The 26,707-nt window shown below is 52.9% G+C and overlaps 10 protein-coding genes across 10 annotated transcripts; 7 read left to right on the forward strand and 3 right to left on the reverse strand.

Moving 5' to 3' along the window:
- Positions 1–1,347: 1,347 nt before the first annotated feature.
- Positions 1,348–2,377, reverse strand: BU25DRAFT_417073 (uncharacterized protein; the record flags this gene model as incomplete). Its single annotated transcript, XM_033699924.1, has 3 exons — positions 1,348–1,503; positions 1,652–1,811; positions 1,863–2,377. The coding sequence occupies 3 exons, from the start codon at positions 2,375–2,377 to the stop codon at positions 1,348–1,350; spliced, it is 831 nt and encodes a 276-aa protein (XP_033568137.1).
- Positions 2,378–3,683: 1,306 nt separating this feature from the next.
- BU25DRAFT_427349 (glycoside hydrolase family 43 protein) lies at positions 3,684–5,334 on the forward strand (the record flags this gene model as incomplete). The annotated part of the gene is made up of 2 exons (XM_033699977.1): positions 3,684–3,714; positions 3,812–5,334. The coding sequence occupies 2 exons, from the start codon at positions 3,684–3,686 to the stop codon at positions 5,332–5,334; spliced, it is 1,554 nt and encodes a 517-aa protein (XP_033568138.1).
- Positions 5,335–6,258: 924 nt separating this feature from the next.
- On the forward strand, positions 6,259–8,257 carry BU25DRAFT_356805 (MFS general substrate transporter). Its single transcript, XM_033699615.1, has 6 exons — positions 6,259–6,537; positions 6,588–6,629; positions 6,685–6,715; positions 6,781–7,214; positions 7,263–7,850; positions 7,901–8,257. Exons 1-6 carry the CDS (start codon positions 6,389–6,391, stop codon positions 8,136–8,138), a joined length of 1,482 nt encoding a protein of 493 aa, XP_033568139.1. The 5' UTR covers positions 6,259–6,388; the 3' UTR covers positions 8,139–8,257.
- A 75-nt stretch (positions 8,258–8,332) lies between these two features.
- On the reverse strand, positions 8,333–11,076 carry BU25DRAFT_356810 (serine protein kinase-like protein Sky1). The gene is made up of 4 exons (XM_033699616.1): positions 10,544–11,076; positions 9,368–10,378; positions 9,068–9,320; positions 8,333–9,017 (listed from the first exon to the last, which is right to left on the reverse strand). The coding sequence occupies exons 1-4, from the start codon at positions 10,693–10,695 to the stop codon at positions 8,577–8,579; spliced, it is 1,857 nt and encodes a 618-aa protein (XP_033568140.1). The 5' UTR covers positions 10,696–11,076; the 3' UTR covers positions 8,333–8,576.
- A 4,317-nt stretch (positions 11,077–15,393) lies between these two features.
- BU25DRAFT_486933 (zuotin) lies at positions 15,394–16,888 on the forward strand. Its single transcript, XM_033700193.1, has 2 exons — positions 15,394–15,574; positions 15,630–16,888. Exons 1-2 carry the CDS (start codon positions 15,425–15,427, stop codon positions 16,791–16,793), a joined length of 1,314 nt encoding a protein of 437 aa, XP_033568141.1. The 5' UTR covers positions 15,394–15,424; the 3' UTR covers positions 16,794–16,888.
- Positions 16,889–17,393: 505 nt separating this feature from the next.
- Positions 17,394–18,764, forward strand: BU25DRAFT_318408 (adenine nucleotide alpha hydrolases-like protein; the record flags this gene model as incomplete). Its single annotated transcript, XM_033699467.1, has 3 exons — positions 17,394–17,545; positions 17,763–18,156; positions 18,204–18,764. Coding segments are annotated over 3 exons (1,107 nt in total), but the record flags the coding sequence as incomplete, so codon positions are not given.
- A 742-nt stretch (positions 18,765–19,506) lies between these two features.
- Positions 19,507–21,156, forward strand: BU25DRAFT_453660 (uncharacterized protein; the record flags this gene model as incomplete). The annotated part of the gene is made up of 2 exons (XM_033700106.1): positions 19,507–20,229; positions 20,278–21,156. 2 exons carry the CDS (start codon positions 19,507–19,509, stop codon positions 21,154–21,156), a joined length of 1,602 nt encoding a protein of 533 aa, XP_033568143.1.
- Positions 21,157–21,367: 211 nt separating this feature from the next.
- BU25DRAFT_16579 (uncharacterized protein) lies at positions 21,368–22,275 on the forward strand. The gene is made up of 2 exons (XM_033699429.1): positions 21,368–21,675; positions 21,732–22,275. Exons 1-2 carry the CDS (start codon positions 21,579–21,581, stop codon positions 22,118–22,120), a joined length of 486 nt encoding a protein of 161 aa, XP_033568144.1. The 5' UTR covers positions 21,368–21,578; the 3' UTR covers positions 22,121–22,275.
- Positions 22,276–23,045: 770 nt separating this feature from the next.
- On the forward strand, positions 23,046–24,518 carry BU25DRAFT_486937 (glycoside hydrolase family 16 protein). The gene is made up of 2 exons (XM_033700194.1): positions 23,046–23,489; positions 23,538–24,518. Exons 1-2 carry the CDS (start codon positions 23,396–23,398, stop codon positions 24,503–24,505), a joined length of 1,062 nt encoding a protein of 353 aa, XP_033568145.1. The 5' UTR covers positions 23,046–23,395; the 3' UTR covers positions 24,506–24,518.
- A 970-nt stretch (positions 24,519–25,488) lies between these two features.
- BU25DRAFT_405786 (uncharacterized protein) lies at positions 25,489–26,078 on the reverse strand. The gene has a single exon (XM_033699865.1). The coding sequence runs from the start codon at positions 25,721–25,723 to the stop codon at positions 25,514–25,516; it is 210 nt and encodes a 69-aa protein (XP_033568146.1). The 5' UTR covers positions 25,724–26,078; the 3' UTR covers positions 25,489–25,513.
- Positions 26,079–26,707: the final 629 nt, after the last annotated feature.

The raw sequence follows: 26,707 nt of genomic DNA on the forward strand, positions 1-26,707 counted from the left end.
GCTCCTAAAGTTCAACCGCAAAGCCAATATGTCTGTCATCTTCCTTTTTCCAGAAACCTGAACAGCATGATGGTATCAACGTTGAAAGCACTAGCTAGAGATTTGGTACCAGTCCAGTCGAGATGACACGAAAAGTCGACCATGCGGTTGTTTTGCTCTCGCAACTTGCGCGTTCCAAGAAGCTGCATTTCGAGGTACAAGGTCGCTCCTTACCACGCGTGCATGATTATAGCTCATAAAGTCGTCACGACCATCTTCTCGCCCGTCTCTCACCCAAACAGCAGACTTCTCATCTTCTCTCTCTTCTAAAAAAAGATTGCTTTTTACATGTGTTCGCTTTTCCTGTATCGAAACATCATCTGTCAAGAGGCATGACCGCCAGAAGTTGAATCAGTTATTTGCATACGAGTGGAGCCGCAAACCAGTGTCGCCAGTCTCGATGTGTTCTTCTAGCAGACTTCTAATTCCATTTTGAGATATCTCAGCGCTGATGGTTTGGAAGCAGTCAGTGTCGATACTGTGCGATCTAGATACAAAAGGCCTTTTGCTTTCCATCATCCTACCTCCTCAGCGTTTTATACGAAAGCAAAAAATTCTACCAAGCTGACTCTATGTCTGATTCCTGATTGTTCTTGCAAAGTGCTCGTGCCCAAGTTCACGAGCGTCAAAACCAGATCGCTAATAATTCATGGTTCGGCGCTGCAGTCCTGCCCTAAAGTTTGTACTCGTCTGCTTGTCTGTCACCACTTTATTACTTGGACAACTGCTCCATCCTTCAATAGGCCCAAAAGGAGAACAACGGTAAATTTATGTCCTGGCTCGTTCTGGAGATTCCTGAATGCGCTGACTGTTACTGGATGTCTTTTGAAAACGCGTCGCAATCCCATGGAAGAATGAGACGTCTTTCAAACGGGGCTGCGCTTGAAACTTGCTACAAACTTTGTCATGTTCTTTTTTCAGAAGCTTTACACCTGGCTACATACGCCTACAGCTGGCCCGTTCCTTTGATAAATTGGAACGCTGCTTCAGTATCGTCAGCCAATGTCGCAGTGCAAAATCGGTGCGGTTAAGTATACATTCGGACGTGTCTACATGCGCGCTGTAAGCAAGTGCATCCTTATTGACCCACTCTCTCCTCTATCACCTCCATGCGAAGCCTCAAGGATATGCAAATTGTCCGCAAACGCAACGATCATGTGGAACCCTCCACAACACGACTGGAGAACTCGCATCTTCGTCCGCGCTCGTCTCATCAATCGAGTCCTCATGCTTCGAGATCATCGAGCGCAACGCCGCTTTCGTCGGATTCTCGCCCAATTTGAGAATATGCGGGATAGGCCAGGTAGTCTATATATGATCTGCCGCCATCTGCTCATCTTCTTCGTTGCCCTTCAAGCTCAGAGATGATCCAAGCCGTGACACATCGTCAGGGTTCATGAGGTTGCGTAACACACGGTAGGTTAGACTGCCCAGGTAGTAGTGGGAGGCTTGACTCTTGAGGCCCTGTGTTGGGTCAGCGGAGTTAGACAAGGGAGGGAGTGTATGGGGTATTACCTGTGCGCACAGAATGAGCGTTGAGCGGAACACATCTGCTGTAGCAGCATTTGCTGCTGTGCTGTTCAGAGCTTCGATGGCGATACTCGCAACATACATGAGAAAATTGCACAGAAAGACGTCGCAGGTATCGAAACTGTGGCGAGGAAGCAAAGACGCACAGAGTCTCCAAGCCGATCTTCGCTTGTGCTACAGCGTCACAAGAATTCTGCTGATGAGTCCGGAAGAGTGCCAGACATGTGCCATGATATTCCAAGCTGGCATTTCGATCAGTCAAGTCACATGAAACAATACGCATTTCCGCTTACTGAAGGGAGATGTGACCCGGGTACACGACCTTGCTGGCTGATAGTGGCTCTGGAAGTGCATGAAGCCATGCACCAAGCCTCGCCTTGAAGATCAAAGCCTGTTCATATGACAAACCGTCTGCGTTGTTCAGTTTGCCAAACATGGCGGTCCCGATGTCAGCTTGTATCAGACGTAACCGTGTCGTCTCTCTGAAGTTATGATCGAGCAGGATCGGCGTCCGTACAGAGTTTTGACAGTATCGAACCCAGACTTCCCCATACCATTCAGGATCCAGGTCGGGATTAGGTACTTCGTAGTCTGGTGGTGGTAGAAGAGGTGGTCTCATGTAATAGTATGTGTACATCGTGGTCCATAGCCAGAGCCAAAGGGGAATATCAGCATGTTGTCTTGAAAGCGGATGACACAAAACGTACCCCCAGGCAGGAAATTCGCGCGCCTTCCGCATGTTGTCGTTTTTGATCTCAGGTACTTTCTGCCAAAGTTTCATCTCGTTGGCCAAGTCGATTGCCTCCATAGTGTACTGTATACCTCTGGTGGTACGATCAAGTTAGCGAATAGCTGCCTCTTTTGTGGGCGCGAGCTTACTGCTTGTCCGTAAAAAAAAACTCCTTTCGAAAGACAGGACAGCTTCGATATTGGTGGAGGATGTAGGCTGTAAGCAAAAGTCGAAAGAGATGATTGTCTGAGACAACGTTTGTCCATCGTGATGCGGTCACTGTTACGAGGCTACTGGGACTGGATAGTCGCATCGCAGATAGTAGCCAACACCTGAAAGCTGGCTGTGTGACTTAGATTCTGAACAAAATTCTCTGCAAGAGAATACGCAATGCCATTTCCGAAGTACAAATCTCTGATGTGGATAGCCTTGCGCCGATGCGTTGTCGACTGTTTGCAGCCATGGCCAGACGACTTGTTTGATTTGCAAGCTTTGGCTGGCGTTCAGTCCGCGCACGAGTGATTGAAGACCAGTCTAAGACGCACACAACTGTATTGGTACACGGCTAAGCTTGAATTCCACTACTTCATCAGACAAAATGGCACCACACCATCCCCTTCTCAGCAGGACACTTGTCCCGTGCTCATCGGCTCAGGTGCGGCCTTCCTCGGTGTCCCAAGGACGCCACAGCACTGTGCTGCCAAATGGGGCATGCGAGGCATCATATACGCTTACGACGAACAGCATTCTGCTACAGTAGTCGTGTGAACGCCATCTCACCCTGGTACGTGAAGAAGAACATCTTACCTGAAGAGACGTTCCAGAAGACTCAAAAAATGGGCATCGAGTTTGCCACTGTTGAAGACGCCAGCCAATGCCTCTTATGTATCTTGAGCGACCATTCGATCAACGGACGGTCGTTGTTCCTTTCACTGCGGAAGTGGGCAAAGAACCGGTATCTGGAACTTGATACAAACCCATACCTCGAGAAAGGGCTCCTCGGAGAGATTCAAGCTGACCTGATCACACCGGGTGCAGTCGAGTTGGGACTATTCGTTGACGAGAAGGGTCGGTAAGAAGTGCAGTACTTAGTTCATACCTACAGCCTGCGAATCCGAGTGCGAGAACTATGCACATTCAAATAGCAGATTCAAGGCCGAAGTATACCCATATAAGATTTCCAGAAAAGGCGTTATTGTGTGCTCACCCTATAGGCTCCTTCCAGTTGCGGCTACAAAGACTAGGATTATGCGGGGTTATGGAAATTGCTGGGATAGAACACGACAGGTACGATCTCCCAATTTGATGATCCGGAAGGATGCTAACTTCTATTCCGCCGGGCCGTATAGTCGCGAAATATAGTTGATACTGAAACACATGTCAAATGTACCTAGCATATAAAGACAGATGCGCGCGTGAGTTACCATTCATATCAAAATCGAACTTCTAACATGTTTTTCCGACGCCTATTGGCTCTTGCTAGCTTCGTGTTGACCTTCACCAATACTGTAGCTCAACAGAACGCGACATTTATCAACCCGGTCGTCTACAGCGACTACCCCGACAACGATGTATCTGTTGGTCCTGACGGAGCGTTTTACTTCTCCGCTTCAAACTTTCACTACAGTCCTGGCGCACCAATCCTCCGTTCCTGGGACCTCGTCAACTGGGAACCTGTAGGCCACTCCATTGAGCGTCTCAACTTCGGCAATGGCTACGATCTTCCTCCTACTGGCGAGCGCTCGTATCGTGGTGGCACTTGGGCATCTAGCTTACGATACCGGAAGAGTAACAAGACCTGGTACTGGATCGGTTGCGTCAACTTCTGGCAGACGTGGGTCTTCACTGCTTCCACTCCCGAGGGTTCGTGGTCCAATCGAGCGAACTTCGGCAGTAACAATTGCTTATATGACAATGGAATCTTGATCGACGATGACGATACTATGTACGTTGTTTACGGCAACGGTCAAGTCAAGGTTTCGCAGCTTGCTGCGGATGGCCTAAGCGTAGTGAAGACGCAGGATGTCTTTAGCGCGGCAGATGTAGGCGCCGACACTATCGAAGGGAATCGGATGTACAAGATCAACGGCACTTACTATGTGCTGAACGACAGACCTGGCGGCACAACATTCATCTGGAAGTCGAAGAGCCCGTGGGGCCCTTACGAAGCCAAGGAACTGGTGAAAGACATCAGGTCGCCCGTGGAAGGAGGCAATTCACCCCACCAGGGTAGCTTGATTCAGACTGCTGATGGAAAATGGTACTTCATGTCGTTCACTTGGGCATACCCATCCGGCCGACTGCCTGTCCTGGCACCCGTGACGTGGGGTTCAGATGGCTTTCCTATTTTTGTCAACGGCGACAATGGCGGCTGGGGCAAGACTTACCCTCTTCCACTGCCAGCAAAGCCTGTCAAGCCATTGACAGGTACATATCGTTTCGAAGGTCCATCGCTTGGACCGACATTTGAGTGGAACCATAACCCAGATACAACGAAGTTTTCAGTCAACAACGGTCTGACGCTGCAGACTGCAAGCAACACGACCGATCTCTACTCAGCCCGCAACACTCTCACTCATCGAGTGTTTGGCGAATACCCGGTTGGAACTATTGAGCTCGACTTTACCTCCATGGCCGATGGTGATCGCAGTGGTCTAGCAGCGTTCCGTGATCGCAGTGCTTACATCGGAATCCATCGAGAAGGAACAAAGTACAGCATCGTGGCCGCGCAGAACATGACTATCGACGAGTTTTCGGGAGTCACCCTCGATCTTGGCCATGTGGTTGACACCGCGCAGGTGCGCGAAGGTGTGCGCAAGATCTGGTTGCGTACAACGATGGATGCTCGACCGAACGGCAGCCGCGACGCGAACTTTTTGTACAGCTACGATGGCAAGAAGTTCGTCCAGCTGGGTACGACGTATGAGCTGTATAATGGCTGGGCTTTCTTCCTTGGCTATCGATTTGGTATCTTCAATTATGCGACAAAGGGGCTCGGAGGATCTGTGAAGGTCAGCACGTTCACGTCTGCGTAAAGAACACTCTCATGGTATGCGTACATAGTAAGGTAGGTCTAATAAGCAGTCGACTTACTAGACACCATCGTATTTCAGCGTGCTTAGCGTACGATGTCCAGCACTAATTGTTCATTGTGCAGCCGCTCGGCCAACGACAGCATTCAAGAACCTAAGGAAGTAAATGCCTCCAACGTACCGACCAAAAGCTCGAAAGACGCAGGTACAAAAAAGCAGATATCTGCTTCTTGATGGTCCGTCGAGATTGAGATCCTCAAGTGTGCACTTACCCTTCTCGAGTCAGCACTGACAAAGCCAGGTCTCGAGCACCTGCCCTCAAACCTTAATCACCGTTACATCCTCACTTCTTGCTCTTTTCTTGTTCGCAAACCCCTTTCAGCTGCTTCGCTGTCACATCGCCTTTCATTTCGGGATGCTCAGCCAATCGCGCAGCTTCCCAGTTCACAAGACCGCGGTTCTCAGCACCTATCAAGACGCCCAGTATACACACAAGCCGCAACAGCGCTTTCTTCCACCCGAAAGGTCCTAGCAGGCGAGACGGCAACGACACTTCGCGCAGCTCAACCCATCACGTTGCACAGTCAAGTGCAGCATCCTCGGTATCCGTGTCGACCTAAGAGAATCGTACATGCACGACATCTAGTCCTTTGACATCCCCTGTCGCTCTCTGTAGGATTTCGTTGGCGAAATGCGGGGGATGTGCGAGGAACGACGAGTGAATGGAATGGCCGCTAGCGGCAGCCAATCATCCGGAGAGCGTCTGCACATTGCCAATGCTTGGAGGGCTCGGCATCTGCTGTGCATAGGACGAATTGGTAAATGAGTCCTCTTGATGGGTGCAAGGGCATGGAAGACAGCAGGTGCGTATAAAGATATGGAGGGAAGGAGCGTGGGTGCCATGAGCTGTTTTCGACCAGAGTGTCGGGTCGGACACGTTTGCGGCACTCTTGCACTCACCATAACCTTGGATCTTTCGACATCTTCCGACATCTTCCGACATCTTCACCCCTTTTCCTATCACTACCTTATTTCCCTTACCGGTTGAGTTGGCAGCATGGCACCGCTCACCAACATAGACAGCGTGCAGAAGGGTGCACGAGCAATTGAAGTTGAGAAGGTCGCTTCCCTCGATGTGGGCAACGTACCGAAGGATCTTAATGCAACCCTTACTGGGGAGGAGAAGAAGATCGTGAAGCGAGCTACGTAAGCTTCAACTTCGATTTCTTGAGCAATGTTGGCTCACAACAATACAGACTCAAGACAGACTGGCGTCTTGTGCCAATTCTCGGTGCATGGTAAGCTTCGCACACCACATGTTCATATTCTACATGGGACTAATAAGGTTGTCAGCTACTCGATCAGTGCTATTGACCGCATCAATGTACGACATCCAACTCTTGCAACCCGTCGTTCGAAGGTTTATTGTACGGCTAACGCTCATCCCAGATTTCTGCTGCGCGAATTGCAGGCATGGACATCGAGCTCGCCTTCCGAATCGGCGACCGCTACTCCATCGCCCTCCTGGTCTTCTTTATTACCTACTTCATCTTCGAGATCCCTAGCAACGTTGTGCTCCGCAAGATTGGTGCAGCAAACTGGCTTTCGTTCCTTTGTATGTCCTGGGGACTTGTGACCTTCGGTGCTGGCTTTGCAAAGAAGTGGACTGATATCGTTGTTTGTCGCCTCTTGCTTGGTTTGTTCGAAGCAGGCTTCTTCCCCGGATCTGTGTATCTCATCTCGTGTTGGTATACGAGATTTGAGGTACAGAAGCGACTCGCAGCTTTTTACAGTATCAATGTATTGGCCAACGGGTTCGGTTCGATTCTTGCGTACGGCTGTATGCAGCTTTCGGGGAAGAATGGCTGGCTAGGATGGCGCTGGTAAGTAGATCGCGCTCGAAATATGTGGACTGCAACTCATGAGACCAGGATCTTCATCATCAACGGCGCAATGACCATGTGCCTCGCAGTGCTTGGTCGAATACTGATTGTCGACTTTCCGGACAAAGTCCTCAGATCACGCTATCCATTCCTCAAGCCCGCTGAAGTCCAGTCAATCCAGGCCAAGCTGGAGCGCGACCGCCGCGACGCCGAGTATGACGAGCTCACCATGTCCAAGTTCTTGTCAGCTTGCGCACGCTGGGAGCTCTGGGTATTCGCCATGAAGTTTTTCGCTGTCACAACCATCGTGTATGCCCTGGCCTTCTTCATCCCCATCATCCTACAGGGTATGGGCTACAGCGTGGGAATGACCTTTCTTCTCTCTGCGCCACCGGCTGTGGCTGCTGTACCGTGGATCATGTTCTGCTCCTGGGCAGCTGATAAGTGGCATCTTCGCTCTCCGTTCATCATCCTGCAGTGTATCCTGGGAATCGTTGGCTTGATGATTGTTGCGTACGCTAAAGGTAACGGCGCCAGGTACTTCGGTATCTTCATGGGTCTTGCGGGAGCGAATGCCAATATCCCTACTGCGCTGGCATGGCAGGCGAACAACATCCGCGGGCAATCTCTACGCATGTAAGTCTTCTCCTTGTCTCTTCTTATGCTCCATCTGCTGATAGCCACAGGGTCGCGTCTGGCCTCCAAGTTGGTTTCGGTGCCATTGGCGGTATCTATGCGTCGACTGTGTTCATGCAAAAGGAGGCGCCGACCTACAGGACGGGTCTTTGGGCTGTTACTGGCGCGCAGCTGTATCTGATTGTGTCAACCCTGGCTATGGTGTTCTACTACTGGCGCCAGAACAAGAAGGCAGATCGCGGCGAGGTGGTGCTGGAGGGGATGGAGAACTTCAGGTACACCTACTAGCTTTGACTATCTTTGGAGGGTGGGAGGGCAGAGCGACATGCCGTTGCCAAAACACAATTCTGGTATTCGTAGCCTTACATGAAATATTAGTGCCTAGCTCCCCATTGTGGGGTTTCTCGTACCTACGAGCCTCTGGTCGCTGGGAACGGAGAATGCTGCTTAGCATCGTTAGACGCACTGCTCTGAACGACAGGCTAGGAAGTAAAGATATTCCAACATTTCATCAACGCCTAGCTGCACTCTAAACCAATGTGTCATGAAGAATATCCGCTCAAGCCAAGATCAATTGTCTGACCCTGCTCTTCACCATGACTCTAACTTCAAGAAACACGTTCGCCTGCTTCTTTGCCAATGACCGATCCTCGCATGCAGTATGACCAAAAGCAGCCCTCCCACCCAGCTCATAACTTCGTAACTCGGTACAGACACAAAGTCCGTTTACCTCGTTTTCTTGATCTCCGTCGCCCACCCCTCGATCCCTTCACCCTTACTCCTACACGGGATTCCCAAATCCACGTTCTCCATCCCCTTTGTATCCTTCAGGAACTCATGGCTCGCCATGCCCCCCGCATTCGCCCTATCCACAGGCAACAACTCCAACATCGGCAGCAAAAAGCTCGCAATCTCCTTACTCTCCTCCTTGCCAAAATGGTACTTTTCGTGCAGCACGTCTGGCAGCGCCCAGTGGCGCAGGCGGTGAATGTTACGCAGCTCGCCCTTGCGGTTGAAGATCTCTTGGCTCCATTTTCCGGAGAGACAGAGCGATTTGGGGAACGTGCCAAGGAGCTCGATGATTTGCGCGATGTGGTCGTCGTCTTTGCCGTATTTTGTGCCGGATTGTGGGTCGAAGAGGTAGTCACCTGTTATCAGCTCGAAAGTCTGAACATGTGTTAGTATTCGGGCATGACACCTGGTGGGAGAAAACGTACCATGGCTGCCATACTCCAGACGTCAGTGCTGGCGCCCCATTTGCTGCCCAGGATGACTTCTGGGGACCTATACTGTCGTGTCTGGATGTCATTCGTGAAGTGGTGCCCGACCCAGCAGGCATTTCCGAGATCGGCGATCTTGACTGAGATCTTCTCGAACGCAAGGTCTGGTGTGCCTTCGGCGGACTTTTCTTTCGAGGATGTAGACTGCTTGTCAAGACTGATGCCGGATACCTCTTTGGTGAGAAGGTCACTGTGCAGTGTCAGAAATGATCGTTGCAGGCGGGGTTCGTGGCTTACGCTGTCTTCTCGCGCTGCTTCTGTACGTCATCCTCGCTAGCGTTGGGCTTCAGGCCGAGGCGCTCTGCCATGGACATGCCGGAAGACTGTGACGAAGTGCCTAGAGCACCACTCATTACAAAACCGTCTTGAGAAGAAGATGGACTCGGAATAGTCGTGGGGGACTCTTTACCTGTGCTCTCGTTCATGACTCTGTTGAGGCTCTGCGTGCTCCCAGGGAAATTGCCGAGCTCTGCGTGGTTGAAGCTGGCGTTCAATGGGCTAGGCAGCGGCTGGCTCCCAGTGATCAGTGTCCGCCTTCTCCGCCTGCCATTCCTGTCACTGCTGTCGCCGTCATCCTTTTTCTTAGGCTCCTCCTTGACGTATGCTTTGACGATCTGCTCGACATCGCCAATTTCTATCAGTACGTTCTCGGGCTTCAAATCGGTGTGGATGATGCCGCATTCGCGGTGGAGGTAGTCGAGACCCAGCAGCACCTGCTTCGTGATCTGCTTTACAAGCGGCATGGGGATGCCCCGGTGGTTCCATCTCTTGATGAGGCCCAGCAGGTTCTCGCCGAGAACTTCAAAGACCATGCAGACGTGGACACCGTTGGGGCCCTTGTGGTTGAACGAGTCGAGCAGGCTGACGACGTGGGCGCGGCCGGGGTGAGTTTCCTTCGCGTCGACGACCTTCTTGAGCAGCTTGATCTCGTCGAGGGCGGTCTCGGTGTAGTGGGCGGCAGAGCGCACGACCTTCAGGGCGACGTGCTTGCCGGTGACGTTGTCGCGGGACAGCCAGACGGTGGAGAAGTGGCCCCAGCCCAGCTTGCGCACAATGGTGTACTTGCCGTCCTTGTACTCCTCGCCCACCTGGACGGGGTGGTAGCCGCCCTTGCAGTAGTCCTCGCTGTCCTCCTCGTCGGCCGTGTTGTCGGCCTCGTCGACGGACGACGAGCTGCTGTCGGGTGAGTGGTTGAGGCTGTTGCCGTACATTTTGTGCTGCTGCAGCGGCGAGGCCGTGTTCTGCACGCTGCGGGGCGGTTAGCACATGCCAGCAGCAGTGTTCAAATGCTGCCAGGGCGGTGGTGCGGGCGGCATGGCGCAGGCAGGGCACGTCTAAAAAGTGTCGGGCGCCAAGCTGTGGGGGGGGGGGGAGAGGGGGGCTGATGAAGGGCTGCTATGCTACTACACTCACTTGTACTGAGGCTGTGCGCTCTGCCCCTCGGTGGTGATGATGGGCTTCAGGTCCTGGCCCTTCCGCCGCTTCTTGCCGCCGCTCCCGTTGGCGGCCTGCGCGACCGCCTTCGCCTTGTTGATGGCGGCCTTCTTGATGTCGGCGCCATTCATCGTGGGCTTCCCCGTCACGCGCTGGCCCAGGATCGGAGGAGGGGTGGGGAGATGCGGTGTGCGATCAGGCCGAGTCGACGCGCGGGCTGCACCTCATCGGCGTGCGGTGCAGGTGATGGGGTGTTGCTTGTAGGGAGACACGTCTATCCAGCGCGATATGCCTGCTGTCGCACCGTTTGCGATTTCTTCAATTGCTGGGAGATCGCCTTAGCGCTCGTCTCTCGGGCCTATCCTGGCACTGCGCCCCTGATTGGTGGGGTGGGGTGCTGCAGCTGTGTGAAGGCGTGGGGTGTAATCGCAGGCAAATGCTGCAATCGCTCTGCAAACACGCGGGAATGATGATGGATAAAGCGTGAGGAGCGCTGCCCGGTTGCCGTTGTGCATGCTTAGGCTTGGAGAAGCACACCAGCCAAAACTGCAACTGATGTCATCGCGCCCAAATGCATCACCACCGACCTCGAAATAGTCTCCGCCGGCATTGCACCGGGAACGCCCAGCGGCCAGTGCATTGCAGTGGTTCCTGTTTTGCGTCCGAAACCTTTCTTGCGGTAATTCGCGTCTGCTTCAAGATATGCAAGGTCGAAATGATGCCTGACTGCCCAATGAGCTCGGATGCATTGGCTATTGTACAGCTGTACTAACGCACCCCTTGCAAGCCATAAATGTTCTGAAGCAATGTACAAATCTCCTTCGACGCCTACTGCCTAGTCGTCATCCTAATGATATCCCTCCCAACATGGTATTGATACAGCCTGTCTGTCTGATCCAACGCCTGTGAATGCAAAGGTACGCCCAAGCTCAACCCAACTACTTTGCTGAAACAGCCGCCATCCACTTTTGTTCATCCTTCCTGCGCCATCGTTAGCATTTGCATACAGGTCAAGTACGTGATCGTAACTTACTTGTCAAAATGCAACAACATGCCAAGGACAGGGATGAGCTGCTGTTGGTACTTCTTGTCGCGCTGCTCTAGGAACTGTAGCAAAACGTTCTTCAGGTACACGTAGTCGATGTCAGCCGGTGAGCCACTGGCCTTGGGTGCGGGAGAAGTCAGGCGCGACCGCGATGATTCGATCGAGGCTCTCGAAGAGTGAGGATTGGAGTCAGCTCCCTTCGATCTGAGCGCTCGAAGCTCGTCAGACATTGTCTGCGGTCTGTTAGCAACTATATCCCCACAGGTGGTGAGAGTGCCTACCTTGCTTGACTTCTGCAGCTTCTCTAGTCGGCCTTGTGTCTCATCAAATGCCCGTCGAAGTTCTGTCTTCTCACGCTCTAGGTCGCGAGCTTGCTTCTCCGTCTCATCGAGGGTATCGCGAAGCTGGCCCATAGCAGACCTGATCTCTGAGGCTTCCTCAGTAGCCTGAGCAGCTCGCTTCTCATGCTCTTCTTTCTGCTTGCGCAGCTCCTTCTCCGCGGCAGTGATGTCTTCCTTGTCCTCCTGTGCACGAGTCACAGCGCGCTCGGCGTCCCGGACCTTCTGCTTCAGCTCTTCGAGCTCTCGTGCACGACGTCGACTGAATGAGCTGGCTTGCTCTTCGGCGCGTTCTCTCTCTTCAACTGCAAGATCGAGGCGTTCCTGCATTTCGCGCACTCGTGCGTCAGCCCTCCCCTGCGCATCTGCAAGCAGTCTTCTCATGGTCTCTGCTTCGCGTCCACGCTCGCTCAGGAGACGATGCGCATCAGCGAGCTCCTCTTCCAAGCTCTCGCTTCGAGCCCTCATCTCTTTCATCTGAGTGCTGATCTCTTGGGCTTGGTCTTGCATGCTGTTCATGAGATCTTGTGCACTGGTGTACTGTGCAGTCTTCAGCTGGATCTCGTCTCGCAGACTGCCAGCCTCCCGCTTAAGCTTGGCAACTTCCTCTTCGAGCTCCTGCACGGTATTACGAGACTTCTTGAGGTCCTCTTGCGCCTTTGATAGATCACTGGAGAGCTTTGCCTGGTTCTCGATGACCTCTTTCCGTTCGTTTTCAGAGTTTTGTAGATCCCTTTGAATCTTACTGTTCGTCTCTTCGAGAGCCAGTCTCTGTTTCGTTTCTTGCCTAATCTTCTCGTGGAGAGACCTGACGTCTCCCTCCTTGTCGGAGAGCTGTGCGCGGTACGTGGCGATTTCAGATTTCAGGTCCTTTTCGCGGCCTTCTAGACGTCGAACTTCCTTCGTACTTGCAGCCAGCTCGTCTTTGGTGGAGCGAAGTTCGGTGACTTCCTTGCGCAGGGAGGTCAGCTCGGGCTGTGCCTTCTGCAGAATCTCTCGCATGTCGGTGAGATCTTTGAAGCGAGTTGCGGCAAGCTGTTCTGCGACAGACAGATCGGTCTGCAAAGAGTCCGACTTGGCCTTCAGCTCTTCGAACTCGGTTGCCAGCGCCTTGCGTTCCTTCTCTGAGCTTGCCTGGGCGGCCTGACCAGTCTTCAGCTGTGCAATCTCCTTCTCCAGCTTCGCTAGGTTATCCTGCAACGCAATCTTCTCTGCCTGCAGCTCCTTCACTCTGTCCTTGGCTTCTGTGTGTTCTAGACCGAAGTCGAGCAGATCCTGTCGCAGAGTCTCAATCTCCTCTTGCATGTCATCTTGGTCCTTGAGTTTCTTCTTGAGGCTCTCAAACGAGTTGACTTTCTCGATGAGTTCACCTTCCAGTCTTTCGATGACAGCAATCTTGGCTTCAAGATCAGACTTGAGCTGAGCAACGGACTGCTGCGCTTCCTCCAGTTGAGCCGCCGAGGACTCTGGTTCGCGTGGGCTCGGCAGTACGCTGGCAGTGCCGTCTTCGCTTGGTGTTGACTCCGTCGCAGCAACGGCGAGTGTGTCTGCGCCCTTGCCGCCCTTCTTCTTTTTCTTGTTCTTCTTCTTTGACGACGCGGATTCTGCTGGTTTAGCTGGTGCAGGCGTTGCGGCGGGTGCCGCTGAAGGTTGCGGTGCAGACTCTGGCTTGACTTCTTCTTTCTGTGCTGCCACCTTCGATTCCAGATCCTTTTTGACCTGCTCAAGTTCTGCGAGAGCTTCATCTCGCTTGGTCTCGGTTTCTTTCAGCTTGTCCCGTATGTTTGTCAAGAGTCCGTTGAGCGTCTCGCCACGCTTCTCGCCCTTGGCATGCGCTGACTTGAGCTCTTCCAGATCGGTCTCCAGTTTCTTCACCTGAGTGCGCAATGTCGCCGCCTCTTCATTGTTGACAAGATCCTCTCCCCTGGAAGCGTGCAGCTCTTCGAGCTCCTTCGTGGTCGATTCCAGATTCTCTCTCAGCTCGGCAATGGTCGTTTCGTGCTTGCCTTGGCCCTCCTGGTGTTTCGACAAGTCCTGCTCGGCCGTTGCCAGCTTAGACTTGAGATCTTCGATGGCGCTATCAAGCTTCTTCTCTCGCTCATCTGCTTCTCTCTGCAGACGTTGCGAGGTTTCCCTGAAAGTGTTCAGATCGTTCGTTGTAGTTTCAAGATTCTCCATCAAGGACTTGGCTGAGTCTTGCGCAGACGAAAGTTCACTCTTCAGCGACTTGCTTTCCTCTTCAAGTTTGCCAACCTTCTCTTCGCTTTCTTGTAGCTGCTCTTGTAGTCGCGGGAGCTCGCTGTCATACGAGAAGAACTCCTCGGTCGCGTCGGTGGCTAAAGTCTGCCCAGACGCCCTTGACGCAGATGGTGCATTTGACTCGCTCTGCTCCGTAGACTCGTCCTTCGAAGCCTCGGTGCTGTTCGATGCATGGGCTTTGAGCGTCTCGACTTCCTCGATGGCTTCCTTTGCGCGCTTCTCTGCGTCTTCAAGCTTCTTGTTCAGACCATCCCGCTCTTTCGAGACCCTCTTCAACTCCTCCATGAGCATATCGCTCTTCACGTTCAACTGGCCGAGGTATTCGACGAAAGCTGAGGCGTCGTTGATCGAGGTGAGCGGTGTGTACTCGCGCAGGGATGCTTCGAAGGTCTCAATGGCGCCGACTCGAGCGTGCGCAATGCGGTACGAGGACAGAAGCGTAGCGTACTTGGGTTCGAGCTTGTCCAATCTTCGCAATCGGGCCTGTACTTCAGGAGGGATCTCAGGCGCCTTCCCTGGCTTCTCGTCGGGTTCGGTGGTCTTTTCACTGTCGTCCTTACTGTTGCCATCTTCGGCTGTAGCTGGTGTGTCAGCAGCTGGTGCCTTCTCCTTCGGTTTTGGTGTCCCTGTGCGACTCGGCTGCTCGTCCCCCTCTCCTATGACAAACTCAGGGTCGAACTCTGAGGGATCAGGGCCCCTCCCTGTGGGCGGCGCTGCCTTGTTGTCCGCATCTTTGCCCTTTGCTGGCCGTTTCGACGGGGATAGGTTCCGCGAAGTCGATCGTTTGGGCGCAGCGCCTGATCGAGGGGGCACTGAAGGGGTGGTTCTTTGCTTTGCCTGTTCTTCCGCTATTCGTGCATCGATGGCACCGCGGATGCGCTGCAAGATCCCCCGTCAGCTCGAGAACAAAGAGCATGAGAGGTTATAGTGTGTACCTGGAATCCCTGAAACATGCTTGCAATATGTTATGCGCGCAGAAGTAGGAATAGGGAAGACAAATGACTGCTAATGCGATCCCATGATTATCTTGTGTACACCTGTAACTCTCGGAGCGACGAGCACTATTGAAACCCCGGACGGACCGTCGGCAGCGTCGGCAGTGCACGGGCAAAAGCGAGGCGCGTCAGGGCATGGTTCACGTTCGGTTGGCTTCGACGCTAAGAGTCCACCTGGTAAAATCTATTTCGGCCGTCCCCACCACCAGCAACGACAGCAACAATGGCCAACGTCGAGATCAACCTGCCGCTGCCCGTCCTGCCCGAGGGCTGGGCTGGCGAGAAGGACTTCAAGCCCGTCGGCTCCCTCAGCAAGACCAACGACCGCAAGATCGAGCCCGTTGGCCCTCACTTCCTGGCGTACGCCCGCCGAGTAGGTTTTATAGACAGAAGTTGTACAAAGGACGCGGGACTGACAATGCCACCAGGTCCGCCACAAGCGCACTTTCTCCGAGGATGAGCGCATCCAGGCCCAGGCCAACGTCAAGAGCGTCGAGGAGGAGGACCCCGATGACATCGACGAGCCCGAGGACCCCCAGATGCTTCTGCGCGAGGCCAAGGACTGGAAGTCGCAGGACCACTACGCCGTCCTCGGCATAACCCGCCACCGCTGGAGGGCCACCGAGGAGCAGATCAAGCGCGCCCACCGCAGGAAGGTGCTCAAGCACCACCCCGACAAGAGGGCTGCCGCTGGTGGCACGGAGGATGATCAGTTCTTCAAGTGCATCCAGAAGGCCCACGAGGTCCTGTCTGATCCTGTCCGCAGGAGGCAGTTCGACTCCGTGGACGAGGCCGCTGAGGTCGACCCGCCGTCCAAGAAGGATACCCAGAAGGGCAACTTCTACAAGCTCTGGGGCAAGGTCTTCGAGGCCGAGGGTCGCTTCTCCACCAAGCAGCCCGTGCCCAAGCTCGGAAACGCCAAGAGCACCAAGGAGGAGGTCGAGAGCTTCTACAACTTCTGGTACAACTTCGACAGCTGGAGATCTTTCGAGTACCTTGACGAGGACGTTCCTGATGACGGCGAGAGCCGTGACCAGAAGCGTCACGTCGAGCGCAAGAACAACGCTGCCCGCAAGAAGAAGAAGACCGAGGACACTGCCCGTCTCAGGCACCTTGTCGACGACGCCCTTGCCCTTGACGAGCGCATCAAGCTCTTCCGCCAGGCCGAGCACGCAGAGAAGAACAAGCGCCGCTTCGCAAAGGAGGCCGAGCAGAAGCGTCTCGCTGAGGAGGCTGCTAAGGCTAAGGAGGAGGAGGCCAGGCTCGCCAAGGAGGCTGAAGAGGCTGAGAAGGCCCAGAAGGCCGAGGGCAAGAAGGCGAAGGAGGCCGCGAAGAACGCTGCGAAGAAGAACAAGCGTGTTGTTCGTGGTGCCGTCAAGGACGCCAACTACTTCCACGGCGCTGGCGATGCCCCTGCCTCCCAGGTCGATGCCGCTCTCAACGACGTCGATGCTATCATCGCTAAGATTGACAACACCGAGCTCGCTACCCTCGCTGGCAAGCTCAACAGCGAGAAGGATGCTGGCAAGATCAAGGAGATCTTCAAGGCCGAGGACGAGCGTCTCGGTCTGAACTCGAAGTCCCTGGCTTAGGTGACTACGGCTGTTTGATGATCACGACCTCTTTATAGACATCTAGACTTTGCATTGCGACTGCAGTAATGGCATTGGTTCATGACTTCCCCAACTCAGGTTATTTCAAGATTCACGTGAAGTTCACTTTGACCCACACTAAACCCCGCGGGCGGCTGAAGCTCTGGTACGTCAGGGTCTGGGCAACTGACAGCGCGTCACCACCAAGGCGCAACTGCTTCGAGCCAAGCGGTGTATCCACCGGATCAGGCACTGCCTCACGAGTGTCTAGCGTTTGTCTCCTCAACATCAATTGCACTCGTTGTTTCTGAACATCTCACTGCGCGTGCTTCGTCGTGTACCCCACCTGCGCTTCCTCTTGCTCCCCCGCCTCAGGCACGCTAAGCGCTAAACCTTACGATCGCATCGCAAGAACCTCCGGTACCCGTAAAGGCCCGCATTGCTAGCAGACTCCTCGCGGACGATCCCGAGTGACTGCTCCTCTACTCGCTCGCACACTCACTACAAATCGCATCATATGACCAGCTTCCTGCCAGCATGAGCACATTTCTGGAGGACCGCGCTTCTCGCAATGCATCACCAGCACCGCGCCAGGGCGTGAGCCCGCTACTGTTGCCGACAAGAGGATCGCTCTCGCAGGAAGAACCACGCCGATCGTCTATCCAATTCCTCGCACACAGGAACTCGTCGTTGCCAAGAGGGAGCCCAAAACCTAAGCAGAGACGGCGGCTGTCCTCCCCACCACCTCCTCCGTAAGTACATATCATACACTACTATGTATCACAATCATACTCTGCAAATCTTTGTCAGAGCTGTACCTGCTTTTCAAATATCCAATCTCAGTCTGAATATCCCTTACACCTGCCTCGACCGTACTTGAGAGCTTGACAATGCAACGAACGTCTCCTACCATACCCTATGAGCACATACGGATTGTATACCAGATCGTATACTAACTTGATCATACAGCAACTTTCAACCCCGTGTCTCGTTTGATACCTTCGACAAGCCGGCAGACTTCATCGAGGAGAGCTCCTTCACTTTGATAGCTAAGCACAAAGATTACGAGTACACCAAGCGATCAAGAACATTCCTATGTGGTTTCGACGAGAATGAGTACTCGACATATGCGCTCCAATGGCTGATCAACGAACTTGTGGACGACGGTGACGAGATCGTATGCCTCAGAGTTGTGGAGAAGGAAGACACCATAGCAGGTGACCGTAGTGTGGAAACCGGACGATACAAGAGGGAAGCCGATGTGACGATGCAGGACATACAAGGCCGAAATCACGAAAATAAGGCCATCAATCTCATCTTGGAGTTCTCTGTGGGTAAGGTGAACAAAGTCATCGACGACATGGTCAGTTCTCACGTTCAGCGCTTTATCACCCGCTAAATCTTCACCAGATCAACCTCTACGAACCTGCGATTCTCGTTGTCGGAACAAGAGGCAAAAGCTTGGGCGGGTTTCAAGGCCTACTTCCGGGAAGTGTCTCCAAGTATTGCTTGCAGCACTCGCCAGTACCTGTCATCGTTGTACGCCCATCATCTAAGCGTGACAAGGCACGCAGCAAGCGCGCAAACGACCCGAACCGACTTGGCTACCAGGAGATGTTGGCCAAGAGCGAAAGCTTGCTCGATGTCACCACAAGTCTTGCTCCAAGTCCCCGCGGTAGCTTCGTGGCGACTGACGAGCAGGCTGCTGCGGTCAAGGCATCTCTCCAGGCCCAGAATGCGCAATACACACAGCCTGTTGAACCTTCACCACTGGCACAAGTACATCGCGCAGAGGAGAGTGAAGACGAGAAGGACCTGCGAAGTCCGGGCTCGCTACTCAAGAGCCCTGAGCTACAGAACCTCGATAGTCCTGATATCAGCAGCGATTCGAGCAGCGAGGATGAAGACGGAGAGGGCGGTGTGTCAACACGGACAATAAATTTTGGGTCTGATGAGGCAATAGGTGGGACTACTAGTGAAGGGACGAGTACACAACCGCACGAGCCGATACAATTCCAGCCGTTCCAGCCGGCATCGGCAGCAGAGTTGGCAGCGAGCAGAGCAGCTGCCAACGAACGTGAAGCTGCGTACAAAGCGCCAGAACAGACGTCCAAGGTGGATCACAGGTCAGCAGCGCAGAAGATCATGGAGGGCGTATGAGGTGGCAGTTCTTTTAGATATGGCTCTGGATGGGCAATTGGAGACTGCACGAGACAGCAAAGATACCACAACTCAACCTTCTGGCCAAATGAAAAGACATGTCAAAGTAATATTCTACTCGAGCATTCCAGTGGCAGGGCACACAAGGCTGTTACGAAGTGAAGCCAGTCAAAATATCGAATCGACTATTAATACTTGACAAACAGCCTTGTCATGCTTATGGACATTATGGGAAGCCAAGCTACGTATCGATATCGTCTACACATGCCGTGCCATCCCTGTTTGACCGACGAGATGACGTTTGACGGTTCTAGCGGCGTTTCGAGGAACACGCGTTCCTGACTACGACTGCTTCCGAGGTGCTCTATTCTTAACACACAACACCCGCTTCATTTCTGGTGGGCACGCCTTTCATATTCATGCATCCTAACGACTGAGACCCCCACCTGAGGCCCATGGACGTACAAGCCACATCTTCGAACACGACGTGGTGATAGATAGCACCGCGACTACCTGACTTCCTACGCTACTCCACCCAATTACCGCTTTACCTATGGTTCCACTGGACGATGACTGCGATGAGTGCGTGCCAGAGTATATGGTCCAGAGGGGGCCGGTGAAGACGATCATCTCAGCGCTTCCGTTCCTCCTCACCTTCCTGATTGTGGCGCTCGGTGTTTCTCAGAAGCTGTTCCCTATAGTCTCTGGGCACACGGACCGCAAGGCACAGCACAGCGATGCACGTCTACCTGGAGTAGCTTCACGTGAACGAGCCTCCCTGTTCAAGAATTTACGACTGAATGCGCGATCCCTCGCAGCTGTCATCTTCTCCATCAACATCGCACTCTCCACCGTCCTCGCCGAGCTCATCTTCTGCGAAATCACAAGCACTGGGAACCGCGCGACTCGCACCTTAGCCCTCAAGCTCACCCTACCCTCGCTGCTGTTCCTCCTCGTCGTTGCGACACCAGCGCTTGAAATACACTCGGTCGTGTCTGGAGCTGGGTGGAACACTGGAGGCGCGCAAAGAGGTCAGCGAAAGGTGGCATGGATATTGGAGGCTTGCGGACTAGCAGTATGGCTCGCAGGCTTCTGGTACCTCGGCAGCGGTTTGCTAGGCACATACTTGCACGGGGAATCGTATGTGCACGATCATACATTCAGCGAAGGCTGCTTGGAAAGAATCGGCGTCATTGGTATAAGCATGATGGCATCATTGACAGGCTTCGCTGCAGTCTCGTCACTATGGCAGACTTTTGGCGTCAAATACCGGCCGGTAAGCACATGCCTTGCTCATCTTTTGCAGTCATACTGACACGTTTAGGTGTCTGATTTAGACATCTCCCGCAAGCAAGCCGGCATCCAGGCCACGAACGATATGCTCCTAGCCAAAGAGTCGCGCCTCCGCGCCATCGAACGCAAGCTCACCGATCACCCTCAAGAAGGCCTGATGGGCCGTGTTGTTGGTACATTCCGCGGCAACCCAGATCTCCAAGAACGCAACATGTTGCAACTTGAAATCCAAGGTCTCGAGACAATGCGCCATACGCTTCAAAGCTCGCAGTCCATCCTCCAAAACCGCCGTCAGACACAACTCCGCTCCCACACCGCGTACGGACGGGTCCTAAACGCCTTCTCCTTCGTCTTCGCACTCTACTGCGCCTACCGCATAATTGCAACAAGCATCACAACCCTGCGCCGCTTCTCGTCCTCTTCCGCCTCCTTCGCCTCCTCAGATCCAATCAACAACTTCCTCGCGCTGCTGGCAAAACACTGGGACCCCACCATCGACCGCGTAGCATGGAGTCGCACAATCTCGTTCCTCTTATCCGGCGTAATCCTCCTCCTCTCATTCAACGCCGTCCTACAAACTTTTTACCTTTTCAGCCGCGCGGCTCCTGGGATCTTGCACCACGCACAAGCCAACTTCGCCCTCCTCATTTCACAGATAGCAGCAACATATGTCATCAGCTCTGCGCTGTTACTTAGAAGTAATCTTCCAGTTGAGATGAAGTCAGCCATCAGCGATGCGTTAGGGGCTCCATTGGAACCAAGCTTCACAGAGAAGTGGTTCGAAGGGTGGTTTCTGGCTGCAAGCGTCATGACCGCAGTCGGGCTGTGGGCTGGGAAACGACTCAAGGGGAGCGAGTGGGATGAAGACGGGGAGGGGGAGGGCGATGTCGAGATGGGAAAGAGGAGTTGACGATGAAGACTACAAGAGTCTCAAAGCGACACACATGATAGAACGTATACCCCTACTATGATACGAATGATCAAACTTCAGAGCTCACATCACAGCGTCCACGCCGTGAACTTGAACATACCTTTCACAACCCAGACTTTTCTCAATTGTAGCTGGTCTCCTCATGCACGTTCGGCCTTTGATACCGCTGGTCGGTTCAATCGCCGACCGCATTCGCGATTCGAGGCTCAACAACCGGAGGTGCAACTCCATCAATCACAAATCAGGGCGCTGGACCTGATTGATCATCATGCATGGTAATCTGCCAGAAGTCGGCAAAACAAGCACGGTAAAAATGGCGCGACGTTGTTGAGTGGAGCACCTCACACGTTACGTCGGTGTTATGCGGCAGGAGCGATCTGAGCTTCTGACGCGGTGACGTCATGGTGGTGGGGGCAGAACAGAGGTCAAAAGAGACGCGGGGCTCGTCGAGGAGACACCATCTCACCTGCAACCCTTCAATCGATCCTCGAACTAAAGGTATGTTATCGAAATAAGTCTCGTGTGAAGCAGTATAGTTGCTAACGTCATCGTAGAACTCTACCCACTCCACCAAACAAATCTCCAACGTACGTGCTCTTCCAACCTCACCAAACCAGCTCTTACCATCACGAACATGTATCACCCCTCCAAAACTCACTGTTATCTTGCTGCAAATCAAACTCCAGCACCACACCTTGCTGACAGATACATAGACATCACAACCACAATGTCTGCACCCCAGCAAGGCCGCCAGTCCCCCGAGCCCGAGCGCCAGTCCGACGCGCAGAAGGGCCAGCAAGCGCAGCCCAACCAGCAGGGCGCCGAGACCAAGACCCAGGAGAAGTCTGATGACCAGAAGTCCGGGCTTCCTTCCAACCCTACCCACATCCTCGAGAAGCACTCCGAGGAGACTACAAGCAAGACGGTTAACCCGCCGAACTAAGAGAGCGGACAAGATGGACTGAGATGAACACAAGAAATGGGGAGTCGACTGCAATATACCATAAGCAGTATGTATATGAACTCAGTACGAGGCCTGACCTGACGGGTGCCTTGATATGAATATGATGGTTTAACGTCATCCGCTTTCACGTTTCTTTCCCTGTGCACTTTCTACTCGCTAATCAGATGCAAGCTTTCCTCGAAGTTCCCTATCGTTACTCATGCATCTGACAGAGATTCGAAAGAGCTCCTTTGAACGGCGCTAATCGAAAGCTTTCCCTAACAGTCGATACCTGCCTATATCTGACCCTTCAGATCGACATGTTACATGGCACAGCAAAACAATCAGACGTAGAGGATACTGGGTGATCAAGATGGTTTGGTGGTTGAGGTGTAGCTGCGTGTTGATGAAATATTGGAGCATCTGGGTTGCTCGCCGGATGACTTTTCTTCCGACTATTGTCAATACTGACATCCGACAGCGTTGCTCGCCACGATATTCTACGAGCCCATATGACCTCCTGAGGTGCAGTGGTGTAGAGATGGCTGATACCCAGGTAACGGTCAATAGTCCCTTCTATTTCTGTCGTCCCGCTTTGATGCAATCCTCCCTTTCTTAGCTCCAATACCACGGACCACATCGCATGTCAACCCATGAGTCTCGCGACACGACGCAAAGAATTTTTAGGAGTTCGAAATATGGAAGCAGTACGGCTTAAAGTCTGTTAGTGTTGTTGTCAAAGTAGAGTGCCTCGAATCAACACCTCGAATCCACACCCCGCTCAGGCTCTCAATCTTCGACTTGAGCACCCCAGCGATGTTCATCAGATGACTATCAGAGCGCTTTGAAGCGTCCATCGAGTCGCGTATATGCTTGCCCCCACATTGCCGTCTCCATGGACGCGAACCGGTTCAGCCGCAACGATGTGCGGGTGGGGCGGGCGTCGTCACCCTGCGCGCGTCTTGAGCATAACTCAACATCCAGCCACAACCTTTTTGTACCTGGAATCCGTCACTTATTGATTCTAATGCTTAGATCCCGCCGCCATCTACGAGGCCATTATGAGTCGATTATCGCTTCTAGCAACTTTTGTACAAAGCCTACGTACTCATGTGGCTGGTGTTGAGAGCATTTCAAGAACGCTTCCTCCCCACCGCTCCTGGAGTTGATCCCTTCATCAGATCTTCTCCAGACCAGTCACCTATCTTATTATAGCATCTATCGTCAGACCGAACAGATAGGGCGAATTGCCACTTAAACCGCACTCCACGCATCATGCTTTCTCAATGCACTACATGGTTGACACTGCTGCTGGTAGCATCCAGAACAATCGCTCAAACAACGACATCTTGCAATCCTACAGAAAAGAGTGAGCAAAACCGTCGTATGCACACCGACTACTTCTAACCTCCACCAGCCTGCCCCGACGACACAGCCCTTTCCTCCAGCACCTACACCCACGACTTTACCACTTCTGGAGCCGACGATGACGCCTGGAACATCACCGCTGGCAACGTAACATATACCTCTTCGGGCGCCGAATTCACCATCACCAAATCCGGCGATGCGCCTACCATCCAATCAAAATGGTACATCTTCTTCGGCCGCGTCTCCTTCTTCCTCAAAGCCGCACCAAGCACTGGCATCGTATCATCCGCCATCCTCGAATCCGACGACCTCGACGAACTGGACTGGGAGTGGCTCGGCGGCACCGACTACGTCTCCAAGGTACAGAGCAACTACTTCGGCAAGGGCAATACAACGTCCTATGACCGCGCGGCTTGGGCTGCTGCGAGCGACACGCAGACGACGACGCATAATTACACCATCTCCTGGACAAGCAGCGAAACGACCTGGTATGTCGATGAAGTTGCGATCAGGACCTTGAACTATGCGGACGCGGTCAGCGGAACGAATTACCCCCAGACACCGATGAACATCCGCATCGGAATCTGGGCAGGCGGCGATTCCGGGAACGATGAGGGCACGATTGAGTGGGCGGGCGGAGAAACGACGTACAGTGACGGGCCATTCACCATGTATCTTGAGAAGATCGAGGTCGTGAACGACAACCCTGGGAGTAGCTATTCGTATGGCGATTTGACGGGAGACTACACGAGCATCAAGGTCAACGATGCGGATGATTCGAGTTCAAGCTCGAGTGCCAGTTCGTCTTCGTCTTCTAAGGATACGGAGAGCGGGTCGTCGACGGCGACGGTAGCGGCTTCTGGTACGTCAACAGGTACACAGACGGGTATGTGGTGGACTGCGAGTGCAAGTGCGGCACTCGCACAAGCTGCTACAAGTCGTGCTTCTACCCTATCGCTGAATGTCTGGCAATATGGGTTTCTTGGTATGCTGATGCTTCTAGCAGTCGTTCGGTAGCTGGACGGAGGCCATTGGATTTAGAATAGACAATATCACGAGAAATTCTTTTTCAAGGTAATATTATTAGTTCGGTTCGTGCTTTGGAACCTGCTCTACGATCTCTTGGTCTGAAAACCAATGGTCCATTCATCTCTAGGGTGATGGCGTGAAGACTGAGATGCTGTTTGTCTATCGACTTTTTAGGATTCGATTTGTCCACGAGCTCAGTGGGAAGATCTATGTGATGTCTAGATAAAGAGGACGCATAGGTTATTCGTTGAAGAGGAAGGGCGCTCCAAAGTTCTAGCGAATATGATATAGGTGATTCTTGGCTTGATACGTTGGTGGTATTAAGGGAGGGCGCTCCTTATGAAGAAATAATGAGAAAGGTTGCAAGTAGCTGTGAATTCGCTGTTATTGGCGGACTTAGAAGGCTGTACTGAAGGATATACAGACAGCTATGTGGAGGTGAGTGAATTCAGGTTTCTCACACGAAACACCGCTTACATCTTGTCCAGGAAAATTGAAATCGGATTCTTACTCTCCCTAGGTTTTTTTGTCATGGGCATGGCCATAACAAGATGTATACTCTCAATTGGCTCCTCTGTGCAGGTTGCATTGGCATCTGTTTGGGCTCAGCGAGAGGCAGTAGGTATCCCACGCTATGTTATGATCACTGCTAATTTTACACAGATCGTATCCATCTTTGCTGTCAACGCGCCAGTCATCAACGCATTCCTGAAGTCGAGACATGGGCATCGTCAAACACTCCGTGTAGCTGCTCGCACCCATACCGCTTCTGCCCTCATCACTCGACACCTCACAACGATTACGCCGGCCGACCGGCACGCCAACGAACAGGCGACGTGGACTTTGAGATGATTGATGTTGAAATACAAAGCAAGAAAAGCACATCGGAGTTGGTGAAAGGATTGAACCCAGAGATCGCAAGGACGTCCTGGACGGCCAACGTACGATCCAGATGTTGACTGCCTGCAACCTGCACATGCTGGACTCGAGCGATCATCACAGTCGAATGATGAGAATCGCCATGCAGAATATTAGCATGGTCGCCTCCGAGGCAAACATACTACACTTAGACATGAACACCATCTCTAAAAGACCGCAGTTCAAAAGACCGTAATTCAAAAGACCGCAATTCAAAAGACCGCAATTCAAAAGACCGTAATTCAAAAGACCGCAATTCAAACTTTCCACCTTCCCTTGAGTTGACATTACGATCAGCAAGACAGGATTCTTGGTCACAAGAAACATCAGATCCGGAAGTTGAGACTTTGTTGGCAGTGGGGTCTATGGGTACCGCGATGTCTGATGGAAGTTGCACGAAACGACACAAGGATAAGTGTCGTACGGACCGTATCCCATCCATGGAACCCGATGTACATCCGGGTTGGTGAAGGTCCAAGCTCGAGCTCCTCAAGAACTCTGTCCAATCTTTCTCTCCAGTCTTTATTTATCACAATGCTAAAGACTGACTTCTTTCTTCAGCACTGAGGTCGTAAAGTAACTTCATCATGGGTATTTCCTTCCCTTCTCGTAAACAACAAACTTGCTTGCGCCTTGCATCGTGTGAAGGATTGGTGATGTCTGGTGGCTTGCGATACGAAGAAGATGAAGCCACGCTGTGGCACAGGCCACTCGCACGGGCAAATGTGGGGCTCGATCGACAGCCTCATCCGTACCGACCGGCGATGATCTCACAGTCCCACCCACCCAACTTTATTGCAGCTCGCTACCTTGATTCAATGTTAGCACGGCGGCGCTGACAGCCTCTGCCATTGCTCCAAACTCTACGCCGGAGACGTCCCAAGTTCACTAGAGATGTTGGTACAGCTGCAACCGAAGAAGCTTCCATGAGCACAGCCGCCGACCCATTTTTCGAAGCTTCTAAATTCGTCCTCTATTACAATTCCTTCTGCTGGTGGAGTACCTAAGTGACTTGACACGATCAGGTCATGTATTGTATTCACTGATGATGTCCGAATATCTCGTGTAGCTACACAAGTTGCAGTATTTCAACACACTTCAGCAGCACCTTGACATCCACAGCGGCGATATGCCCAAGTATCCCGAAATAACTCCTGTAGTGACAACCAAACTGTGGAGAAGGGTGCCGGCTCGCTGTCAACACGAGGCTTGGCCGCAAGGCGGAAGATTCAGTGACATATGAACACACGCGGAAGATCCTCCGACCATCCG

This window comes from Macroventuria anomochaeta (assembly GCF_010093625.1).
Source record: "Macroventuria anomochaeta strain CBS 525.71 unplaced genomic scaffold BU25scaffold_1, whole genome shotgun sequence".
Taxonomy (NCBI): domain Eukaryota; kingdom Fungi; phylum Ascomycota; class Dothideomycetes; order Pleosporales; family Didymellaceae; genus Macroventuria; species Macroventuria anomochaeta.